The sequence below is a fragment of the Babylonia areolata genome, chromosome 16 (assembly GCF_041734735.1).
Source record: "Babylonia areolata isolate BAREFJ2019XMU chromosome 16, ASM4173473v1, whole genome shotgun sequence".
Lineage (NCBI taxonomy): Eukaryota > Metazoa > Mollusca > Gastropoda > Neogastropoda > Buccinidae > Babylonia > Babylonia areolata.
The window spans coordinates 10448069-10467901 of record NC_134891.1 but is presented as its reverse complement, the minus strand read 5'-3'; the positions used below and the strand labels follow the sequence as shown (position 1 = coordinate 10467901).

Here is a 19833-nt window from a genome sequence, read left to right as displayed (position 1 = left end):
GTTCCCTGGTTATATCAATATTGCTCTACGCCTGCGAGACTTGGACCCTGACTGCAGACATCAAGAGAAGAATCCAAGCTGTCGAGATGAGATGCTTTCGTAGACTACTTGGCATCTCCTACAGAGACCACATCACTAACACGGAAGTGAAGAACAGAATCCAGCAAAGTATTGGACCCTACGAAGACCTTCTGTCCATAGTGAAAAAACGCAAACTTAGGTGGTATGGACACATCTCCCGATCATCTGGTCTTGCCAAAACGTTCCTGCAAGGCACCGTACAAGGAGGCAGAAGGAGAGGACGGCAGAAGAAGAGATGGGAAGACAACATCCGGGGGTGGACAGGCTTGACGCTCGGTGACGCCCTGAGGAAATCAGAAAACCGTGAAGAGTGGAGAGGGGTGGTGGCCAGGTCAGCAGCGGTGCCCCAACGGTCTGAACCCAGACTACGGGAGAGGTGAAGGTGAAGGTGAACACTGAAAAGACGCCCTGTCTTGTCCAGTCCGCTCTTAGACAATCAAATGCCTCTAAAAGCTACAAGCACTGAATCATTCCGAAAAACAATTTTATGAAAAGTCCTTGGAAAAGGTGCAGTTGTGTATCGAGTGTGGTCAAACCACTGCTGACCGGTCCGCTCTTAGCCAATCAAATGCCTCTAAAAGCTACAAGCACTGAATCATTCCGAAAAACAATTTTATGAAAAGTCCTTGGAAAAGGTGCAATTGTGTATTGAGTGTGGTCAAACCACTGCTGACCTGGTGAACTTGAAAGTAATTTTAGAACCAGGCTGAAAGAAAGAGCCAATATCACAAACTTACAACACAGTAGTTTTCATTTTCTTTGTCAGTATTGTTTTTGAGTTTATGCTAGTTTATGATAAATTCTGGAAAATACCTCTCTTGTTCCGTTTACTAATTTCATCCACAAATAAGGTGCGTTTGTGTACAAGGTTATGGGAAAAACAGTTACCTTATGATCGAAAATGGACAGAATCTTTTATTCACCTGTGTATACTATACGGGTTTGACAGAAATTCTGGCCAGCAGTAGATGGAAATGATGTGCCTTTTACTTTACCCTGGTGCAAAAGTTACTGTATTCTTTTCCCCTTCCCCCAACTCTCTCTCTCTCTCTTTTAAGGGCTACACACGCGCACGCACGCACGCACACACACAAACACACACACTCAAACACACTCTCAAACACACACACACACACACACCACACACAAACACACACACACACACACACACATCTATGCTTACATATGCATGCACTAATTTCTATCAACAATGCAAACATACACGCACACAGTGACGCATGCTCGACAACACAGACAGCACAGCTATAAACTTTGATCATGCCACTAGGACTTTTCATCCTCCCTTAGGAGATCTGGAAGAGTTGGGAGAGGGGTTGGGGTGTGGTGGAAGTGGCTGTCAAACTGAAGTGCTCAGAAAACGAAAATGGTGGTTATTTACCTTTTTTTTTTCCTTTTGTGTGTGTGTGTGTGTGTGTGTGCATGTGTGTGCGTGTGTGTGTGTGTGTGTGTGTGTGCGTGTGTGTGTGCATGTGTGTGTGTGTGCATGCGTGTGTGTGCGCGTGTGTGCATGTGCGTGCATGTGTGTGTGTATGTGCGTGTGTACGTGTGCGTGTGTGTGTGTGTATGTGTGCCCTTTCAGCAATGCTCCATTAACTGAATTTTTTTAAATGTGGCCCAAAAAAATTCCAGCAAAATGAAATAATTTTTTAAAAAGCAGCAAAAACGGATACCTTAACCAAAATTAGCACACAGTAAAAAAAAAAAAAAAAACCAAGACACTAAAAGAACAGCCCTGACTGAACTAAATATAACACATCAAATGCCATAATAAACATAATTTCTTAAATAAATTTAAAAAAATTTTAATTTAAAAAACCACTTCAGAAACCAAAAAAACAAAACAAAAAACACACAAAAAACCAGAAATCCTCAAAACCATTCCACAGGCAAGCAACTACAGTACTCATTCGCCAAGGGATCTCATTCCTGCACAGGCCAGTCCCGCAAACGGAAAAAGGGAAGAGAATGGCAGGTGTTTTGAGAAGAGGTTGAGGGGGGTTGTGGGGGGGGTGGGAGTGGAGGAAGGGGGGAGGAGAAAAACAAAGAGAGAGAGAGAGAAGAAAAAAAATCCCAGCGTGGGGGCTTGGACTCACCTGAATAGCTTAACTTGTTACTACTGTGACGCAATTTACTACCTACTGCTACCTGCTCTAGGAAGGGGAAAGAAACAGACAACACCAAACCAATGATTGTCAACATGGAGTTACCGCACATGTATACACATACACAAAGACATCAGACAATACTTTTCTATTAAAAAATAATAATTAAAAAAAAAAATCCCTATCAATTACTGACAATGCTCTCATATTTCCCACCCATTTAATTACTGACAGTACTCTCATAGTTTCCCCCACCCCCCACACAATTTAATTACTGATAATACTCTCAAATTTTTCCCCCATTGACTACTGACAATACGCTCATATGTTTCCCTAACTGTTGACAATGTTCAGATAACACTTTTTCTTTTCTTCCAACCTACGGGCAATACTCTCATTATATGTCATCACTTCAGATCAACTTTCATGTGTCCGCAGGCAGACAACCACTGAATAACAAAATGTCCCCAAACTAACATGTTTCCCTAAAAAGAATAATGAAATTCAATGAGAAAATCAGCATCTGCCCAGACAATGTTCCCCAGTGAAGCTGACATTAATGTTCTTCCCATTAGAACAAAATCAAATGTGAATGTAAGCATTTTTATGTGAAAAACACAAAACATTCTGAAAAGAACTTTCCACTATATATATATATTTTTTTTAATGCTATGTGAATGTGAGAATCTACTGCAGAAAAAAGCAGTTGATTTCTCCAAGAACAGATTTCTGTGTGAGTGTGAATCTATTGCATACACAAAAGCAGTCTGATATCTTGATATATATTGACACCTTTTGCTGCTGGAACAAAAATTCAAACTTCTGATTGTCAAAACTACCATCATGTGAGCATAGCAGGTTGCTGTGAATTAAATGATTTTCCTAATGAGACATCAGAAAATCAAGACTTGCTGTTGACAGCCATAGTTTACATTCAGTGTCAGTGACGGTCGTGATTCTATAATATATTGTCAGTGATGGTCCTAGCTTTGATATGCTGTTAGTGGTGGACATATCTTTTATGAAACGTCAGTTATGGCCACAGTTCTGAAATATTGTCAGTGATGGCCAGTTCTGAAACATTATCAGTGATGGCCATAGCTTTTATGTATTGTCAGTGATGACCATAGTTTTGAAACATTGTCAGTGATGGCTGACGGCCACAAGTTTGAAACATTGTCAGTGATGGCCAGTTTTGAAACATTATCAGTGATGGCCATAGCTTTTATGTATTGTCACTGATGGCCATAGTTTTGAAACATTGTCACTGATGGCCATAGTTTTGAAACATTGTCACTGATGGCCACAGTTTTGAAACATTATCAGTGACGGCCACAGTTTTGAGTCATTGTTAGTGATGGCCATAACTTTTATGCATTGTCAAAGATGGCCATAGTTTAGATACATTGTCACTAATGTCAGTGATGGCCATACTTTTGATACACTGTCAGAGATGGCCATAGTTTAGATATATTGTGACAGCCATAGTTTTGATACATTGTCAGTGATGGCCAAAGCTCTGATATATTGTCTGTGACGGCCATAGTTTTGATACATTGTCAGTGATGGCCACAGCTTTGATATATTGTCTATGACGGCCATAGTTTTGATACATTGTCAGTGATGGCCAGTTTTGATACATTGTGACAGCCAGTTTACATGCACTGTCAGTGATGGCCATAACTTTGATATATTGTATGTGACAGTCATAGGTTTGATACATTATCTGTGATGGCCATAGTTTTGATTCAATATCTGTGATGGCCACAGTTTTGATACATTGTCAATTATGGCCATTGCTTTTATGCATTGTCAGTGATGGCCACAGTTTTAATACATTGTCAGTGATGGCCAGTTTTGAAACACTGTCCATGATGGCCACAGTTTTGAAACACTGTCCATGATGGCCACAGTTTTGATACATTGTCAGTGGTGGCCATAGTTTTGATACATTGTCAGTGATGGCCATAACTTTGATATATTGTCTGTGATGGCCATAGTTTTGATACATTGTCAGTGATGGCCATAGCTTTGATATATTGTCTGTGACGGCCATAGTTTTGATACACTGTCAGTGATGGCCATAGTTTCGATACATTGTCAGTGATGGCCATAGCTTTGATATATTGTCTGTGACGGCCATAGTTTTGATACACTGTCAGTGATGGCCATAGTTTTGATACATTGTCAGTGATGGCCATAGCTTTGATATATTGTCTGTGACGGCCATAGTTTTGATACATTGTCAATGATGGCCATTGCTTTTATGCATTGTCAGTGATGGCCACAGTTTTGATACATTGTCAGTGATGGCCACAGTTTTGAAACACTGTCCATGATGGCCACAGTTTTGAAACACTGTCCATGATGGCCAGTTTTGATACACTGTCAGTGGTGGCCATAGTTTTGATACACTGTCAGTGATGGTCATAGCTTTGATATGTTGTCTGTGATGGCCATAAATTTGATACAATATCTGTGATGGCCAGTTTTGATACACTGTCAGTGATGGTCATAGCTTTGATATGTTGTCTGTGATAGCCATAGTTTTGATAACTGTGACCAGTTTTGATACATTGCCAGTGATGACCATAACTTTGATATATTGTCTGTGACGGCCATAGTTGTGATTCAAAATCTGTGATGGCCACAATTTTGAAACACTATCCATGATGGCCACAGTTTTGATAATTGTCAATGTTTTTGATGCTTTGTCAGTGTTCGTTTCTTCCTTTGTGTTTGGTTTTCACTGGGGTTTTTGTTTGTTTCTTGTTTTGTTTTTTAAATATGTAAATAGTAGAAACTAAACTCATTTTTATCACTGAATCTGCTAAGAACTGTCACAAAACCAGAAAATAAACAGTATTGGGTATTCCCATATGTACAGATAACTAGAAGAATAAGAGTCTGGAATTCCCATGTGTACAAAAGTGAAATAATTACAATCTGGGAATACCTGTCTTTATCATAAGCAAAACAATTACAACTTTGTGTTACCAATTTAGCTAAAACTAAAGCACATAGAATTATATACTTTCTGTAATACACGTCCACACATATAAAACTGGAAGACACAGCAGGTGTAACCACATTCATCAAAACACACAGCCACACAAAGTAAACTATCATACATTCAAAATTACACAAGTACATAAGCTTATTTCATATATCACATGTCACCAGTTCACATGGAAAAAAAAATATGGACAAAAAAAAAAATTAACACTGTACATCCTAACACAGGAATGGGGAACAATCATGCCAATTCTTACAAAGAACATTTATTTCTTGTTTTCTTGTCTTTAGAACCATTTATTAAAAAATGAAAAAAAAGAATTTAAAATTTTACATCTACTAGCACTATTTTAAAGAAAAAGCTCCACAGTTCAATAAAAATATATATATATATATGTACAAAAAACATCAAGAAAACCAGGAAATCTACACAAATTTACGGACAAGGATACATGACAAACTTCCATGGAACGAAAGAGATCCAGAAACGCATACACACAAACGCACGCACAAATTCTCTCCTCTTACTTTTTGGCTTGTTTGACAGCGGGGGAGGTGGCGGGGGCAGCCGCCCATTGTCGTCATGGAGACGATCTTTGCCCATCAACTGGGCGTGGGCGGGGGAGTCGGTGGGCGGCATGACAATGAGGCTGGAGGGTCGTGACCTTGACCTGGGCTTGTCCGGGGTGCCCTTCAGAAAGAAGCTCGAAGACTGCATACAGGCTCGTTAATGAAACGGAGGGGAGAAAGGTGGAGGAAGAGAAATGCAGGGTGAAACAAAACAACAGATAAAACCCCTTGGTTGACAATAAGGAGGCAGCTTCATGCTAAGACAAAGCTTGCATTAATCTCCTCTTCCTTTTTAATCAATTTCTTTCTTTCGTTCTTCTTCCCACAACCCAACCCCTCCCACTACATGAAAATGCCTGCAGGTGTGGGCAGTTTTGAAAGCCCCATATGTTTATATCTGTTCATTCATTTTCTTTCCATACATGTACGCATACATATTTACTAATAAACAAACACAGACGACGCCTACATGTGTGTGCACACACAAACACAAATGCACACACACATGCAAACCCATGCTCACGCAGACAAACAGACAAACCACCCTTCCTCCTCCTCTACACACACACACACATACACATCTGCTCACACACACTGACACACTCACACACACAAAACACACACATGCACACACCCACACAGACACATACACAAACACAAAAATACACACACATACACATTAACATGCAAAAATACACAAACTTACATCCAGGTCATCGTCACTCAAGTCGTTGCAGTCATAGAAACGCTCCTCCTGAAAAAGGACATCAAAATCCATGTTTTAAAACAACTGACAGAGATAAAAACAACAGTAAAAATAATATGAACAATAACGATACCAACAACAAACATTTTAACTCTTTCCAGACGAACGGCGAAAGAGACGACGTTAACAGCGTTTCACCCCAATTACCATCATCAAAATATTGCAAGCGGAAGGCTCTTATACTGAAGAGGTGAATGTTGACAAAGAATACCACAGTTCTGACGACGGAAGCTAAAGGTTGGGTCATTCAGACACCCACTGGACATCCGAGGGGTCTGTGTAGAGGAGAAGAGAGGACTGGCCGTACTGAGTGAGTTAAGCCATTCTCTATCACTGTGGTGTGTTCACACTTTTGCCATTTGTTGTATAAAACAAACAAAAAAATATCAAAACACACTGCACTCAACACCACCTGTCATTTGCACACATTAAGCAACTTTGTCAAATATCAACACAACAAACAAAATTTCATCAGATAATCACTAAATAAACACAACAAAAACAAATGTACTCTGGACTTTAACAAAAATAGAAAAGAAAAAAAAAAGCTTGAAAGAAAACAAAATTGAGGAGAAGGAATAGAATATATAACATTAAAAAAAAAAAGAAGTACTCACAGAGACAAGGTCCCAGTCAATGTTGACATGAACAAAGAGATCCTTCTTGCCAGCTATTGCACTTTTCAGCTGTAACACAAACCACCATGTGTCTACTGAGCAAGATATCCCCAACCATAGTACATGCTTGGCAAACACGACGTGGCGAGTACCCCTTTTAAAACATGCATCCATTCTCACTGAATCAGTCCCTGCAACACAGCATGGCTATCAACTCCATCCACAAAAAACAAAAAACAAAAAACTCTATTTCCTTCTTTCCCATGATTATATGACAGTCAGTCGTGTCCGACTATGACCATCAGAATGGCAGGGGAGACAACTGCTGTCCGAACTATCTTGGCTAGAATTTGATTATAGCGGTGAGTGTCTTTCCAAAGTTACATCCCCACTCTCTGGGCCAAGAGGGCTTTAGGACTGTTGGCATTGGGGTGGTCGCCAAAGGCCGTCTAGCCCCCAAGGCTGCAGCACTAAGAGCCAGTACACTCTTGCCTCCTAGTTATCTGATTACTGGTTGATAAAAAGAGCATGACAGTTTTATCATTTCTGAAAAGGTAGGATCACTGTGGATCAAGATTATATATATATATATATATATATATATATATATATATATATATATATATCTTCTTTATTATCTAAATCAACAAATAATTAACAAACAGAAAAAATATATATTTAAAAACATAAAATTTAAAACCCAACATGTTCAGTGTGTCTTGACCAACTATCACCACCTCAGTAAAGCAAAAGAAAAAAAAACTGTTTTCCAATTCTATACCACAAAGAAATGGAATCAACAAACTGGGCAAATGTTTGGCATATCTAAACCAACCACCACCCCACCAGAGAAAACCGTTTTCTAGATCCTACATCACCTCAAGGAACAGATTCAAAAAATGGGCAAAGTACCCTTCAAGAAACAGAACTGAAAAATGCTCAGAGTATTTAACTATTTATTAACGATCTGTAAAACCCTACACATTCTGAAAGTGTGTGTAAATCAACACCAACCATCACCACAGGCTAACACCACAGCTACACACAGAAACGCTCTTTCCACCCCAACTCCCCCCCCCCACACACTGATGACCACTGTCATGCTCCCTCCCCCAATCACCCCCCTCCCTCTCACCAGTTCTGTTCCAGCCTCTGGGCATCTCCCCCCCACCACCTTGACTTCCCCCACACACACCCCCACACACAAATATAGCAAATACACAACACAGGAAAGCACTATGTTATGAATCAACACACATGACTTACCATTCAAACAGGGAAGATATAAAAATACACTGAATGAGCAAAGACTGTTTGAGACCTGTAACAGTTTAGAAGATGAGATTCACCTATCAGACAACTGTGTAAAATACAATACTTACAGACACAGATTCCTAATCGATATATGTCCTCCAAATGCCTAGCCAAATGAACTGATCCTTCTAACAGAATTACAGCCAAGGCTTGCGAAATTTGTTCACGAATGTTTCTCTTCTTAATATGCTCATGTTCACGTTTTATTGTGTCTTACAAACCTTCAGGTTTTATGACAATAAAAAAAATATTCTATTCTATTCTATTCACCCTCTCACCAGTTCTGTACACAGTTGATGCCCGGCCTCACGGGCAATCTCCAGGGGCGTCTTGCCGGCCTTGTTCTCGATGTTGGCCAGGTCTGGGCGGGTACGCAGCATCAGCTTCATGCACTCTGTCTTGTTCAGCTGGGCACACAGGTGGAGCACCGTGTTGCCGTCGTGCGTCTTCTTGTCCAGGCTGCCACTGTTGGGTTGTAAAGGATAGACAGTGAGGATGGTGGTGGTGGGGTGGGGGAGAAAGGGTATACGGGTGGGGGGGCAAGGGGGGCAGAGTGATAGTTGGTGTGGTGTGGTGGTGGTGGTGGAGTTGTGGTGGTGGCGGAGTTGTGGTGTGGTGGTGGTGGTGGAGTTGTGGTGGTGGCGGAGTTGTGGTGTGGTGGTGGTGGCGGAGTTGTGGTGTGGTGGTGGTGGTGGAGTTGTGGTGGAATTATGGTGTGGTGTGGTATTCGGTGGAGTTGTGTTGTGTAGTTTTGTGCTATGTGGTAACGTTTTGTCTTGTCTTGTCGTGTGGTGTGGTGTGATGGGGTGGGATGATGAGCGGCCATGTTGTGTTGTGCACAACGGGAGGGGGGAGGAGGGAAGATGGTGTGGTCAAGTTGTGTGGTGGTAGTGATGGTGGTGGTGTTGCATCATGTGGAGTTGTGTAGTGCTGTGTCGTCTGGGCACACAGGTGTAGCCGAACCTTGCCTGTGCATTCATCTGATGGCTGGTTGTCAGGGAACACAGTTACAGAGCCAGGGTAATGGTGCATTCATCTGATGGCTGGTCGTCAGGGAACACAGTTACAGAGCCAGGGTAATGGTGCATTCATCTGATGGTTGGTCGCCAGGGAACACAGTTACAGAGCCAGGGTAATGGTGCATTCATCTGATGGTTGGTCGCCAGGGAACACAGTTACAGAGCCAGGGTAATGGTGCATTCATCTGATGGCTGGTTGTCAGGGAACACAGTTACAGAGCCAGGGTAATGGTGCATTCATCTGATGGGTGGTTGTCAGGGAACACAGTTACAGAGCCAGGGTAATGGTGCATTCTGATGGTTGGTTGTCAGGGAACACAGTTACACAGCCAGGGTAATGGTGCATTCATCTGATGGCTGGTTGTCAGGGAACACAGTTACAGAGCCAGGGTAATGGTGCATTCATCTGATGGCTGGTTGTCAGGGAACACAGTTACACAGCCAGGGTAATGGTGCATTCATCTGATGGGTGGTTGTCAGGGAACACAGTTACAGAGCCAGGGTAATGGTGCATTCATCTGATGGTTGGTTGTCAGGGAACATAAAGTTACAGAGCCAGGGTAATGGTGCATTCATCTGATGGCTGGTTGTCAGGGAACACAGTTACAGAGCCAGGGTAATGGTGCATTCATCTGATGGGTGGTTGTCAGGGAACACAGTTACAGAGCCAGGGTAATGGTGCATTCTGATGGTTGGTTGTCAGGGAACACAGTTACAGAGCCAGGGTAATGGTGCATTCTGATGGTTGGTTGTCAGGGAACACAGTTACAGAGCCAGGGTAATGGTGCATTCATCTGATGGGTGGTTGTCAGGGAACACAGTTACAGAGCCAGGGTAATGGTGCATTCATCTGATGGGTGGTTGTCAGGGAACACAGTTACACAGCCAGGGTAATGGTGCATTCATCTGATGGCTGGTTGTCAGGGAACACAGTTACAGAGCCAGGGTAATGGTGCATTCATCTGATGGGTGGTTGTCAGGGAACACAGTTACAGAGCCAGGGTAATGGTGCATTCTGATGGTTGGTTGTCAGGGAACATAAAGTTACACAGCCAGGGTAATGGTGCATTCTGATGGGTGGTTGTCAGGGAACACAGTTACAGAGCCAGGGTAATGGTGCATTCATCTGATGGGTGATTGTCAGGGAACACACAGTTATTGAGCCAGGGTAAATGCTGAAGTGTTGTGCTGTGAGGTGTATTGTGGTGTGGTGGTGTGGGATGTGTGGTTGTGTTGTGTTGTGCTGTGCTGTGCTGTGCTGTGCTGTGCTGTGCAGTGTTGTGTGGTGGTGTGCTTGTTATGCTTTGCTGTGTTGTGACAGGTTGTGTTGTATTAATTTGTGGTGACGTGGTTTGGGGTTGTATTGTGCAGCATGGTGTGATTTGGGGGCATGCTAGGGAGGGAGTGCAGGGGTGGGTGCGTGGTGCATTTGAGTTGTGGTGTGGCATGATGTGGTGCGGTATGGCAAGGTAAAGTGTGCAGAGGTGTGGTGTGGCATGATGTGGTGCGGTTTGGCAAGGTACAGTGTGTAGAGTTGTGGTGTGGCATGATGTGGTGCGGTTCGGCAAGGTAAAGTGTGTCAGAGTTGTGGTGTGGCATGATGTGGTGCGGTATGGCAAGGTAAAGTGTGCAGAGGTGTGGTGTGGCATGATGTGGTGCGGTTTGGCAAGGTACAGTGTGTAGAGTTGTGGTGTGGCATGATGTGGTGCGGTTCGGCAAGGTACAGTGTGTCAGAGTTGTGGTGTGGCATGATGTGGTGCGGTATGGCGTGGTAAAATGTGTAGAGATGTGGTGTGTCATGATGTGGTGCGGTTCGGCAAGGTACAGTGTGTAGAGTTGTGGTGTGGCATGATGTGGTGCGGTTCGGCAAGGCACAGTGTGTAGAGTTGTGGTGTGGCATGATGTGGTGCGATTCAGCAAGGTAAAATGTGTAGAGTTGTGGTGTGGCATGAAGTGGTGTGGTTCGGCAAGGCACAGTGTGTAGAGTTGTGGTGTGGCATGATGTGGTGCGGTACGGCAAGGTAAAATGTGTAGAGTTGTGGTGTGGCATGAAGTGGTGTGGTTCGGCAAGGCACAGTGTGTAGAGTTGAGGTGTGGCATGAAGTGTTGCGGTATGGCGTGGTTAAGTGTGTAGAGGTGTGGTGTGACATGATGTGGTGCGGTATGGCGTGGTTAAGTGTGTAGAGGTGGGAAGCATCACAGCAGTGTATCACTTACATGGAGCTGTTCTGAATGAGGAAGTCCACAAGCGGCAAGGAACTGCCGTCGTCCTCCAGTATTGCCAGGTGTAACGCCGTCTCTCCGTTCTCCTGAAACACAAATCCATCCATCACTTCAGCGCCATAGTGGTACACAAAGCTCACATACAAATCTTCAAACATCCACACACGCAGTTTACAGTTTCTTTTTTCCCCCACTCCACACTCACCCACATACTCCCCCACCAACAAACTTCCCACTCTACCAACACCCACACACTTCGCACTCCACCCACACCCACACACTTCCCACCACTACCACCCACACACTTCCCACCATCCCCACACCCACCAGCACACATTCCACTCCACTAACCCACATGTTTCCCACTCTATAAACACCACCACACTTCCTACCACCACATTTCCCACACACTTCCCACTCCACCCACACCCACATACTTCCCACCACTACCACCCACACACTTCCCACTCACCGACACCCACACACTTCCCACCACTACCACCCACACACTTCCCACTCCACCCACACCCTTCCCACCACTACCACCCACACACTTCCCACTCCACCCACACCCACATACTTCCCACCACTACCACCCACACACTTCCCACTTCACCCACACCCACACACTTCCCACCACTACCACCCACACACTTCCCACTCCACCCACACCCACACACTTCCCACCACTACCACCCACACACTTCCCACTCCACCCACACCCACATACTTCCCACCACTACCACCCACACACTTCCCACCACCACCCAACACCCACACACTTCCCACCACCACCCAACACCCACACACTTCCCACTCACCCACACCCACACACTTCCCACCACCACCCAACACCCACACACTTCCCACTCACCCACACCCACACACTTCCCACCACCACCCAACACCCACACACTTCCCACTCTATCCACACCCACACACTTCCCACTCTATCCACACCCACACACTTCCCACCACCACCCACACCCACACACTCCCCACCACCACCCAACACCCACACACTTCACACTCACCCACACCCACACACTCCCCACCACCACCCAACACCCACACACTTCCCACTCACCCACACCCACACACTTCCCACCACCACCCAACACCCACACACTTCCCACTCTATCCACACCCACACACTTCCCACTCTATCCACACCCACACACTTCCCACCACACCCACACACTTCCCACTCTATCCACACCCACACACTTCCCACCACCACCCAACACCCACACACTTCCCACCACTACCACCCACACACTTCCCACCACCACCCACACCCACACACTTCCCACCACCACCCAACACCCACACAATTCCCACTCTATCCACATCCACACACTTCCCACTCTTCCCACACCCACACAACTCCCACACCCACACAATTCCCACACCCACACTTCCCACTCCACCCACACCCACACAACTCCCACACCCACACTTCCCACACCCACACACTTCCCACACCCACACTTCCCACTCCACCCACACCCACACACTTCCCACCAACACCCAACACCCACACACTTCACACTCAACCCACACCCATACACTTCCCACCACCACTCAACACCCACACACTTCCCACCACCACACACTTCCCACATTACCCACACACTTCCCACCACACTTCCCACATTACCTCCCACATTACCCACACACTTCCTACTCTATCCAAACCCAAACACTTCCCACTCTACCCACCATGATCCACACCCACACCCCAACATCGACACCCCACACTCCATCCCCACCTTCCACCCTGCTTGTTTGCTTGTCTTACTGAGTTGCATTGTGTTCATGTTAACCCCTTCACTTGGGGCTGAGGCCTAGAGGTGGAGTGATGGCCTAGAGGTAGCGCGTCTGCCTAGGAAGCGAGAGAATCTGAGCGCGCTGATTCAAATCACGGCTCAGCCGCCGATATTTCCTCCCCCTCCACTAGACCTGGAGTGGTGGTCTGGACGTTAGTCATTTGGATGAAACGATAAACCAAGGTCCTGTGTGCAGCATGCACTTAGCGCACGTCAAAGAACCCACGGCAACAAAAGTGTTGTTCCTGGCAAAATTATGTAGAAAAATCCACTTCGATAGGAAAAACAAATAAAACTGCACGCAGGAAGAAAAAAAAAAAAAGGGTGGCGCTGTAGTGTAGCGACGCGCTCTCCCAGGGGAGAGCAGCCCGAATTTCACACAGAGAAATCTGTTGTGATAAAAAGAAATACAAATACAAATACGAATATATATATGAATGAACCATTCCATTCCCTTCTGTTCCCTTCCCCTTCCACCGCACCCCACCCTCCCCACTGACACCCACCATATCAGGCAGGGTGGCGGCCAGGTCCAGGCCCTCAGCGTAGACCTGGAGGAGAGCCAGCAGGTCCTTGGACAGCACAGCCTGCTTCAGGTCCTCCTTCAGGTCCTCCTTGTCCGTGCAGGTGATGATGGCGAAGCGGTGGTGCTCGTACTTGGCTCGGATGAAGTCGCGCCGCTCCTCCCTGTGTGAAAACACCACATGAGGATGAGTCGTCGTCGTCGTCGTCCTCCTCCTCCTCCTTCTTCGTTTGTGGGCTGCAACTCCCACATTCACTCTTAATATACACGAGTGGGCTTTTACGTGTATGACCGTTTTTACCCCGCCATGTAGGCAGCCATACTCCATATTCTGGGGTGTGCATGCTGGGTATGTTCTTGTTTCCATAACCCACCGATCACTGACATGGATCACAGGATGTTTAACATGTGTATCTGATCATCCGTGTGTGTCATCACACGAAGGGGGTTCAGGCACTAGCAGGTCTGCACATATGTTGACTTGGAGACTGGAAAAATCTCCACCCTTTACCCACCACGCACCTTCACCGAGATTCGAACCCAGGACCCTCAGATTGAAAGTCCAATACTTTGACCATTCAGCTATTGCGCCCGCATCACTGCCTACAGCTCAGAGCCCTGTTGTTCGGTCAGGGTTTATCAGGACTGAAAACACTGTCAATGCAAATCCTGTAGAACCTTATATTACAACACTAGAGTGTTGGCCTGGAGGTAACGCGTCCGCCTAGGAAGCGAGAGAATCTGAGCGCACTGGCTCGAATCACACCAGCAGTTGTTAGTACTTTTCCCCCCTCCACTAGACCTTGAGTGGTGGTCTGGACGCTAGTCATTCAGATGAGACAATAAACCGAGGTCCTGTGTGCAGCATGCATTTAGCGCATGTAAAAGAACCCATGGCAACAAAAGGGTTGTCCCTGGCAAAATTCTGTAGAAAAATCCACTTCGATAGGAAAAAAATAAAATTGCATGCAGAAAAAAAAAGGGGGGGTGGCGCTGTCAGTGTAGGGACGCACTCGCCCTGGGGAGAGGAGCCCAAATTTCACAGAGAGAAATCTGTTGTGTCAAAGAGAGTAATACAAAGGGGGATGGAGGGTGGGGGGGATGACCAGAAGAAAAGGGAAAACCAAGAAACAAAGAGATGACCAAGAATAGGAAACTTCTACAGTGCTGCCTACCCCCCTTTTCAAGTTCCAGGGACACACATCTTAAAAACCAGGGACAAAGCCTGATTTCCAGGGACACCTCTTATGACGTCAGATTTTACCACCTCAAAGAAAATGAAATGAAAAATTACCTTTATTTACACTATGTACAACATCGGCCATGTCTCGGTGTACTTCTCAATGAAAGTTTGATGCCGTTTTGCTATCTTCTTCGATGCAGATTCGCACTCCTTGCTGCTTCGCTTCGACGCCATTATTTCAATCTCTCTCGAAAGTTCCACATCGGCCTATGGGCATGCGCGCTGGTCACACTTTTGGCGGTGTGGCCATAGTCAGTCGATGCGTATTCGCCTAAAGACTTTTTCCCGGGACACGAAACCGAAAAGTGGATTCCCGGGACAGGACTGTCCGTTTTCATTGTTTTCCGGGACAAATACCCGTACCCCGGGACAGTAGGCAGCCCTGCTTCTACTGAAACAAGAGTTTCCAAGAAGATGGGGGCTGGGTGGGCTACTGGATGTGGAGTGATGGCCTACAGGTAACACGTCCACCTAGGAAGCGAGAGAATCTGAGCGCGCTGGTTCGAATCACGGCTCAGCCGCCGATATTTTCTCCCCCTCCACTAGACCTTCAGCGGTGGTCTGGATGCTTGTCATTTGGATGAGATGATTAACGTAAATGAACTTACGACAACAAAAAGGTTGTTCCTGGCAAAATTCTGTAGAAAAAAAAATCCACTTCAATAGGAAAAACCAAATAAAAACTGCACGCAGGAAAAAAATACAACAAAAAAAAAAAAAGGGTGGCACTCTCTGTGTAGCGACACGCTCGCCCCGGGGAGAGAGAGAAATCTGTTATGATAAAAAGAAACACAAATACAAATACTGAAAGAGACTCTACTATCCCCCACCCCTGCAAAGGAGGAAGGAGAAGAGGAGGATAGAGGAAGAGTAGGGGCAGGAGGATCACACAGACCATGACAAGTGAGAGTGTGCAGTACATACATGGGACTGCCGGGGTGCGGTTTCTGCTTGTTGTCCAGTCTGGCCTCCATGATGTCATTCAGGGCCGAGTTGCCCACCACTCTCGCCAGCTGCACACATGCACATGTATGCATAAATCAACGCAAACATGCATGTGTCTGCATGCACATGCACAAATACGCACGCACGCACACATGCACGCACCCACCCGCCCATCCACCCACACCCACCCACCCACCGGTTATCATCTCATCTGAATGAGTAGATAAACAGCAAATGAAAAAGTGGAAAAGGAAATTTTCTTCCTAAAATTAAGTTTAAATAACATACTAGTGCAGACTCCGGCAGGGGTGAGATTCCTGTCCTGTGCAAACTACTACCCGCCTATGCAGAGAAAACGAAAGTAGCTACGGCTGATAACCTCCTGAAGTAGGTTACCTCCCATGTGCATCCCTGACTCGCGCCCTCTTTTTACGGCAGCCATTATGACTCCTGTCCTGTGCTCTCCATACGGCTAAGTTTTTTTTCGCATTTCTGTCTGTCTATCGATTCTTTGACACTCATGTTACTTGTATCAGATCACAAAAGGAAATTTTCTATCTAAAACTACGTTTAAATTACATACTTACCGTGACCCAACTAGTGCAGACTCCGGCAGAGGACTGATATTCCTGTCCTGTGCAAACTACTATCCGCCTATGCGGAGAAAAAGAGAGCAACTACGGCCGATAACCTCCCGGAAGTGGGGGAGGCGTCAGGTTGGCGTTGTTGAGAGGGCCAGAAATAGAGGGCCCAGAGTGTCCGCGAATCGATTTCGATCGCGGCTTAATTTTAGCCCGATATCCCAATCGAACCATATAATTATGTGACCTGGTTCAAGACAAAATTTGATAAAAAACAAGAACGCCAGAGAATCGACAGACAGACAGAAAATACGAAAAAAACTTAGCCGTATGGAGAGCACAGGACAGGAGTCATAATGGCTGCCGAACTTATATTTACCGAGACAAAACACCACATGTACAGGGCAGTGATTACCAAGAGTTGTGAGGTGCCGAGGGCGTCAATGACCACGCTCTGGGTTCTGGAGATGTGGACGCCCAGCTCCCGGTGAATGCCGCAGCACTCCAGACAGATCATCACCCCCAGGTTGGTGGACAGCCACTCCGGGTCTGTCACACGCACGTGCGCGCGCACACACACACACACACAAATAAATATATATGCATTATACACACACACACACACACACACACTCACACACACACACACACACACACAAATATATATGCATTATATATATACTTACATACACACACACACACACATAAATATATATGCATTATATATGCACACACACACACACACACAAATATATATGCATTGTATACACACACACACACACACACACACACACACACACACATATATATAAACACAGCTATGATCAACCCCAGGATGGTCAACACCCACTTTGGGTCTGTCTCACACACACACACACACTAAGATACACATACATAATTATACATACACAAAAACACACATGCACACACAACCAACACTACAGGTCTGTCACACACACACACACACACACACACACACATATAAACACAGCTATGATCAACCCCAGGATGGTCAACACCTACTTTGCGTCCGTCTCACAAACACACACAAAAACACACATGCACACACGACCAACACCACAGGTCTGTCACACACACACACACACACATATCTATAGACACACACATATAGACACACAAACTCTCTCACACACACACATATATACATATGCCTCCCCCCCTCCTCCCGCACACACACACACACACACCAAACCAAACCCATACAGCTACCCAAACACACCAAGTCACAAACACATTCACACGCACACGCACAGACACAGACACACACAAACACACATATCTATAGACACACACATATAGACACACAAACTCTCTCACACACACACATATATACATATGCCTTTCCCCCTCCTCCCGCACACACACACACACACCAAACCAAACCCATACACCTACCCAAACACAAAGTCACAAACACATTCACACGCACATGCACAGACACAGATACACGCATACATATATTCATAAACACACACATACACACACCCACATACATGCGCACACACACATATACATATACAAACAAACAAACACACACACACACACACACACACACACACACATGCACACACACACACCCTTCCAAACACACCACACCAAAACCCATACACCCCAACATACACACTCACAAACACACACACCACACCACACTACACTACACACACACACACACACACACACACACACACGTACACACATATTTACACACCCCAACAAACCCCCAACCCGCCCCCACACCCACACCACCCCCCATACCCACACCCACACCCAACACCGACCTGGGGCGCCACAGTCACAGCAGTACTTGTTGCCCGGCAGACGACGGATGCGGTCGACAATGGAGGACGTCAGCTCCCGCACGCTCTGGTTCAGGGAGTGGGAGTCAGAGGTGTCACGGAACGCCTTCAGCAGCACCTCCTCCTTGGCGTTGTTCAGCACCGAGATCCACCTGTCAGCAACAGGTTGTTATTCAATTAACTCCTTCAGTGCCACAGAACGTATCACTTAATTAACCCCTTCAGTGCCACAGAACATATTGCATAAGTGCACAGTTACGTCACTGATGACATCATCAGAAAAAAGGAAATAACTCTGGAAAGCTGAAAATTTTTATCTAGAGTGGTATATCTCCAGAATATTCTTTTTCAGTTTCAGGCTTATTGTTTTGGATATTGTTTAATGACGGAAACACCACTTTCTACTGTTTTTCCCCTGGCACTGAAGGGGTTAATAATAATAATAATAATGTACATTTATACAGCGCCCTTTCCCTCAGGGTGTTTTATATTAAAAAATAATGTTACAGTTAACTCATTCTACCCCAGGCACGAGTTAACCCGTACCACGATTACTTCCCCTGTGTACACCTGGCTGGAGTATTCTTGCACTAACACATTGTTCTAATTTCGTTTAACACTCTTGCTTGGTACTGTGTGGTATGTTCTAAACCGAGCCATTTACGGATTCCAGAAGCATGCAAACGAAGCTTTGTTTGACCGATTAAATCAACAATTCTCCATCAATTTTCACCATTTTAGTGATCAACCTTACTTTTTTTTTTTTACTGCAGTGGTCTCATGCAGTGTTGGTCCAGAGAAGTTGTAGCAAGCATGTGGGGTAGAATGAGTTTAAAGGTCCACTGAGGCAACCATGTGTTTGTTCTTCTGTGTCGTCTGTATATTACGTGTAGCACATTCAGAACGAGAAAGCTATGCCAGTTTTGAATAAAAGCTAATTTTTATGTTTGCACATTTCTTCCATCATTGCTGCAGTGTGCACATATCCAGTGTTCGATATAAGGGCAAGCTGGAAGCTTCCTTTTTTGAGGAAGCAGTTTGTTCCCATGCACCTTTTCTTTACCTGCATGGTAGCTTAACTCTCTCCATACGAACGGCGAAAGAGACGACGTTAACAGCGTTTCACCCCAGTTACCATCATCAAAATATTGCAAGCGGAAGGCTCTT

General features: G+C 45.3%; 1 protein-coding gene across 1 annotated transcript in view; it reads right to left on the bottom strand.

Moving 5' to 3' along the window:
- Positions 1-19833, bottom strand: part of LOC143291137 (arf-GAP with SH3 domain, ANK repeat and PH domain-containing protein 2-like) — a 117260-nt gene that overhangs the window by 26007 nt on the left and 71420 nt on the right. Inside the window, exons 14-23 of the mRNA XM_076600808.1 lie at positions 18649-18818; positions 17265-17398; positions 16248-16336; positions 14064-14244; positions 11723-11814; positions 8765-8951; positions 7173-7241; positions 6496-6543; positions 5748-5910; positions 2196-2252 (exon numbers count right to left, since the gene is read on the bottom strand). Of these exons, the coding sequence (XP_076456923.1) occupies positions 2196-2252; positions 5748-5910; positions 6496-6543; positions 7173-7241; positions 8765-8951; positions 11723-11814; positions 14064-14244; positions 16248-16336; positions 17265-17398; positions 18649-18818 (1190 nt within the window). The remainder of the gene's footprint in view (positions 1-2195; positions 2253-5747; positions 5911-6495; positions 6544-7172; positions 7242-8764; positions 8952-11722; positions 11815-14063; positions 14245-16247; positions 16337-17264; positions 17399-18648; positions 18819-19833) is intronic.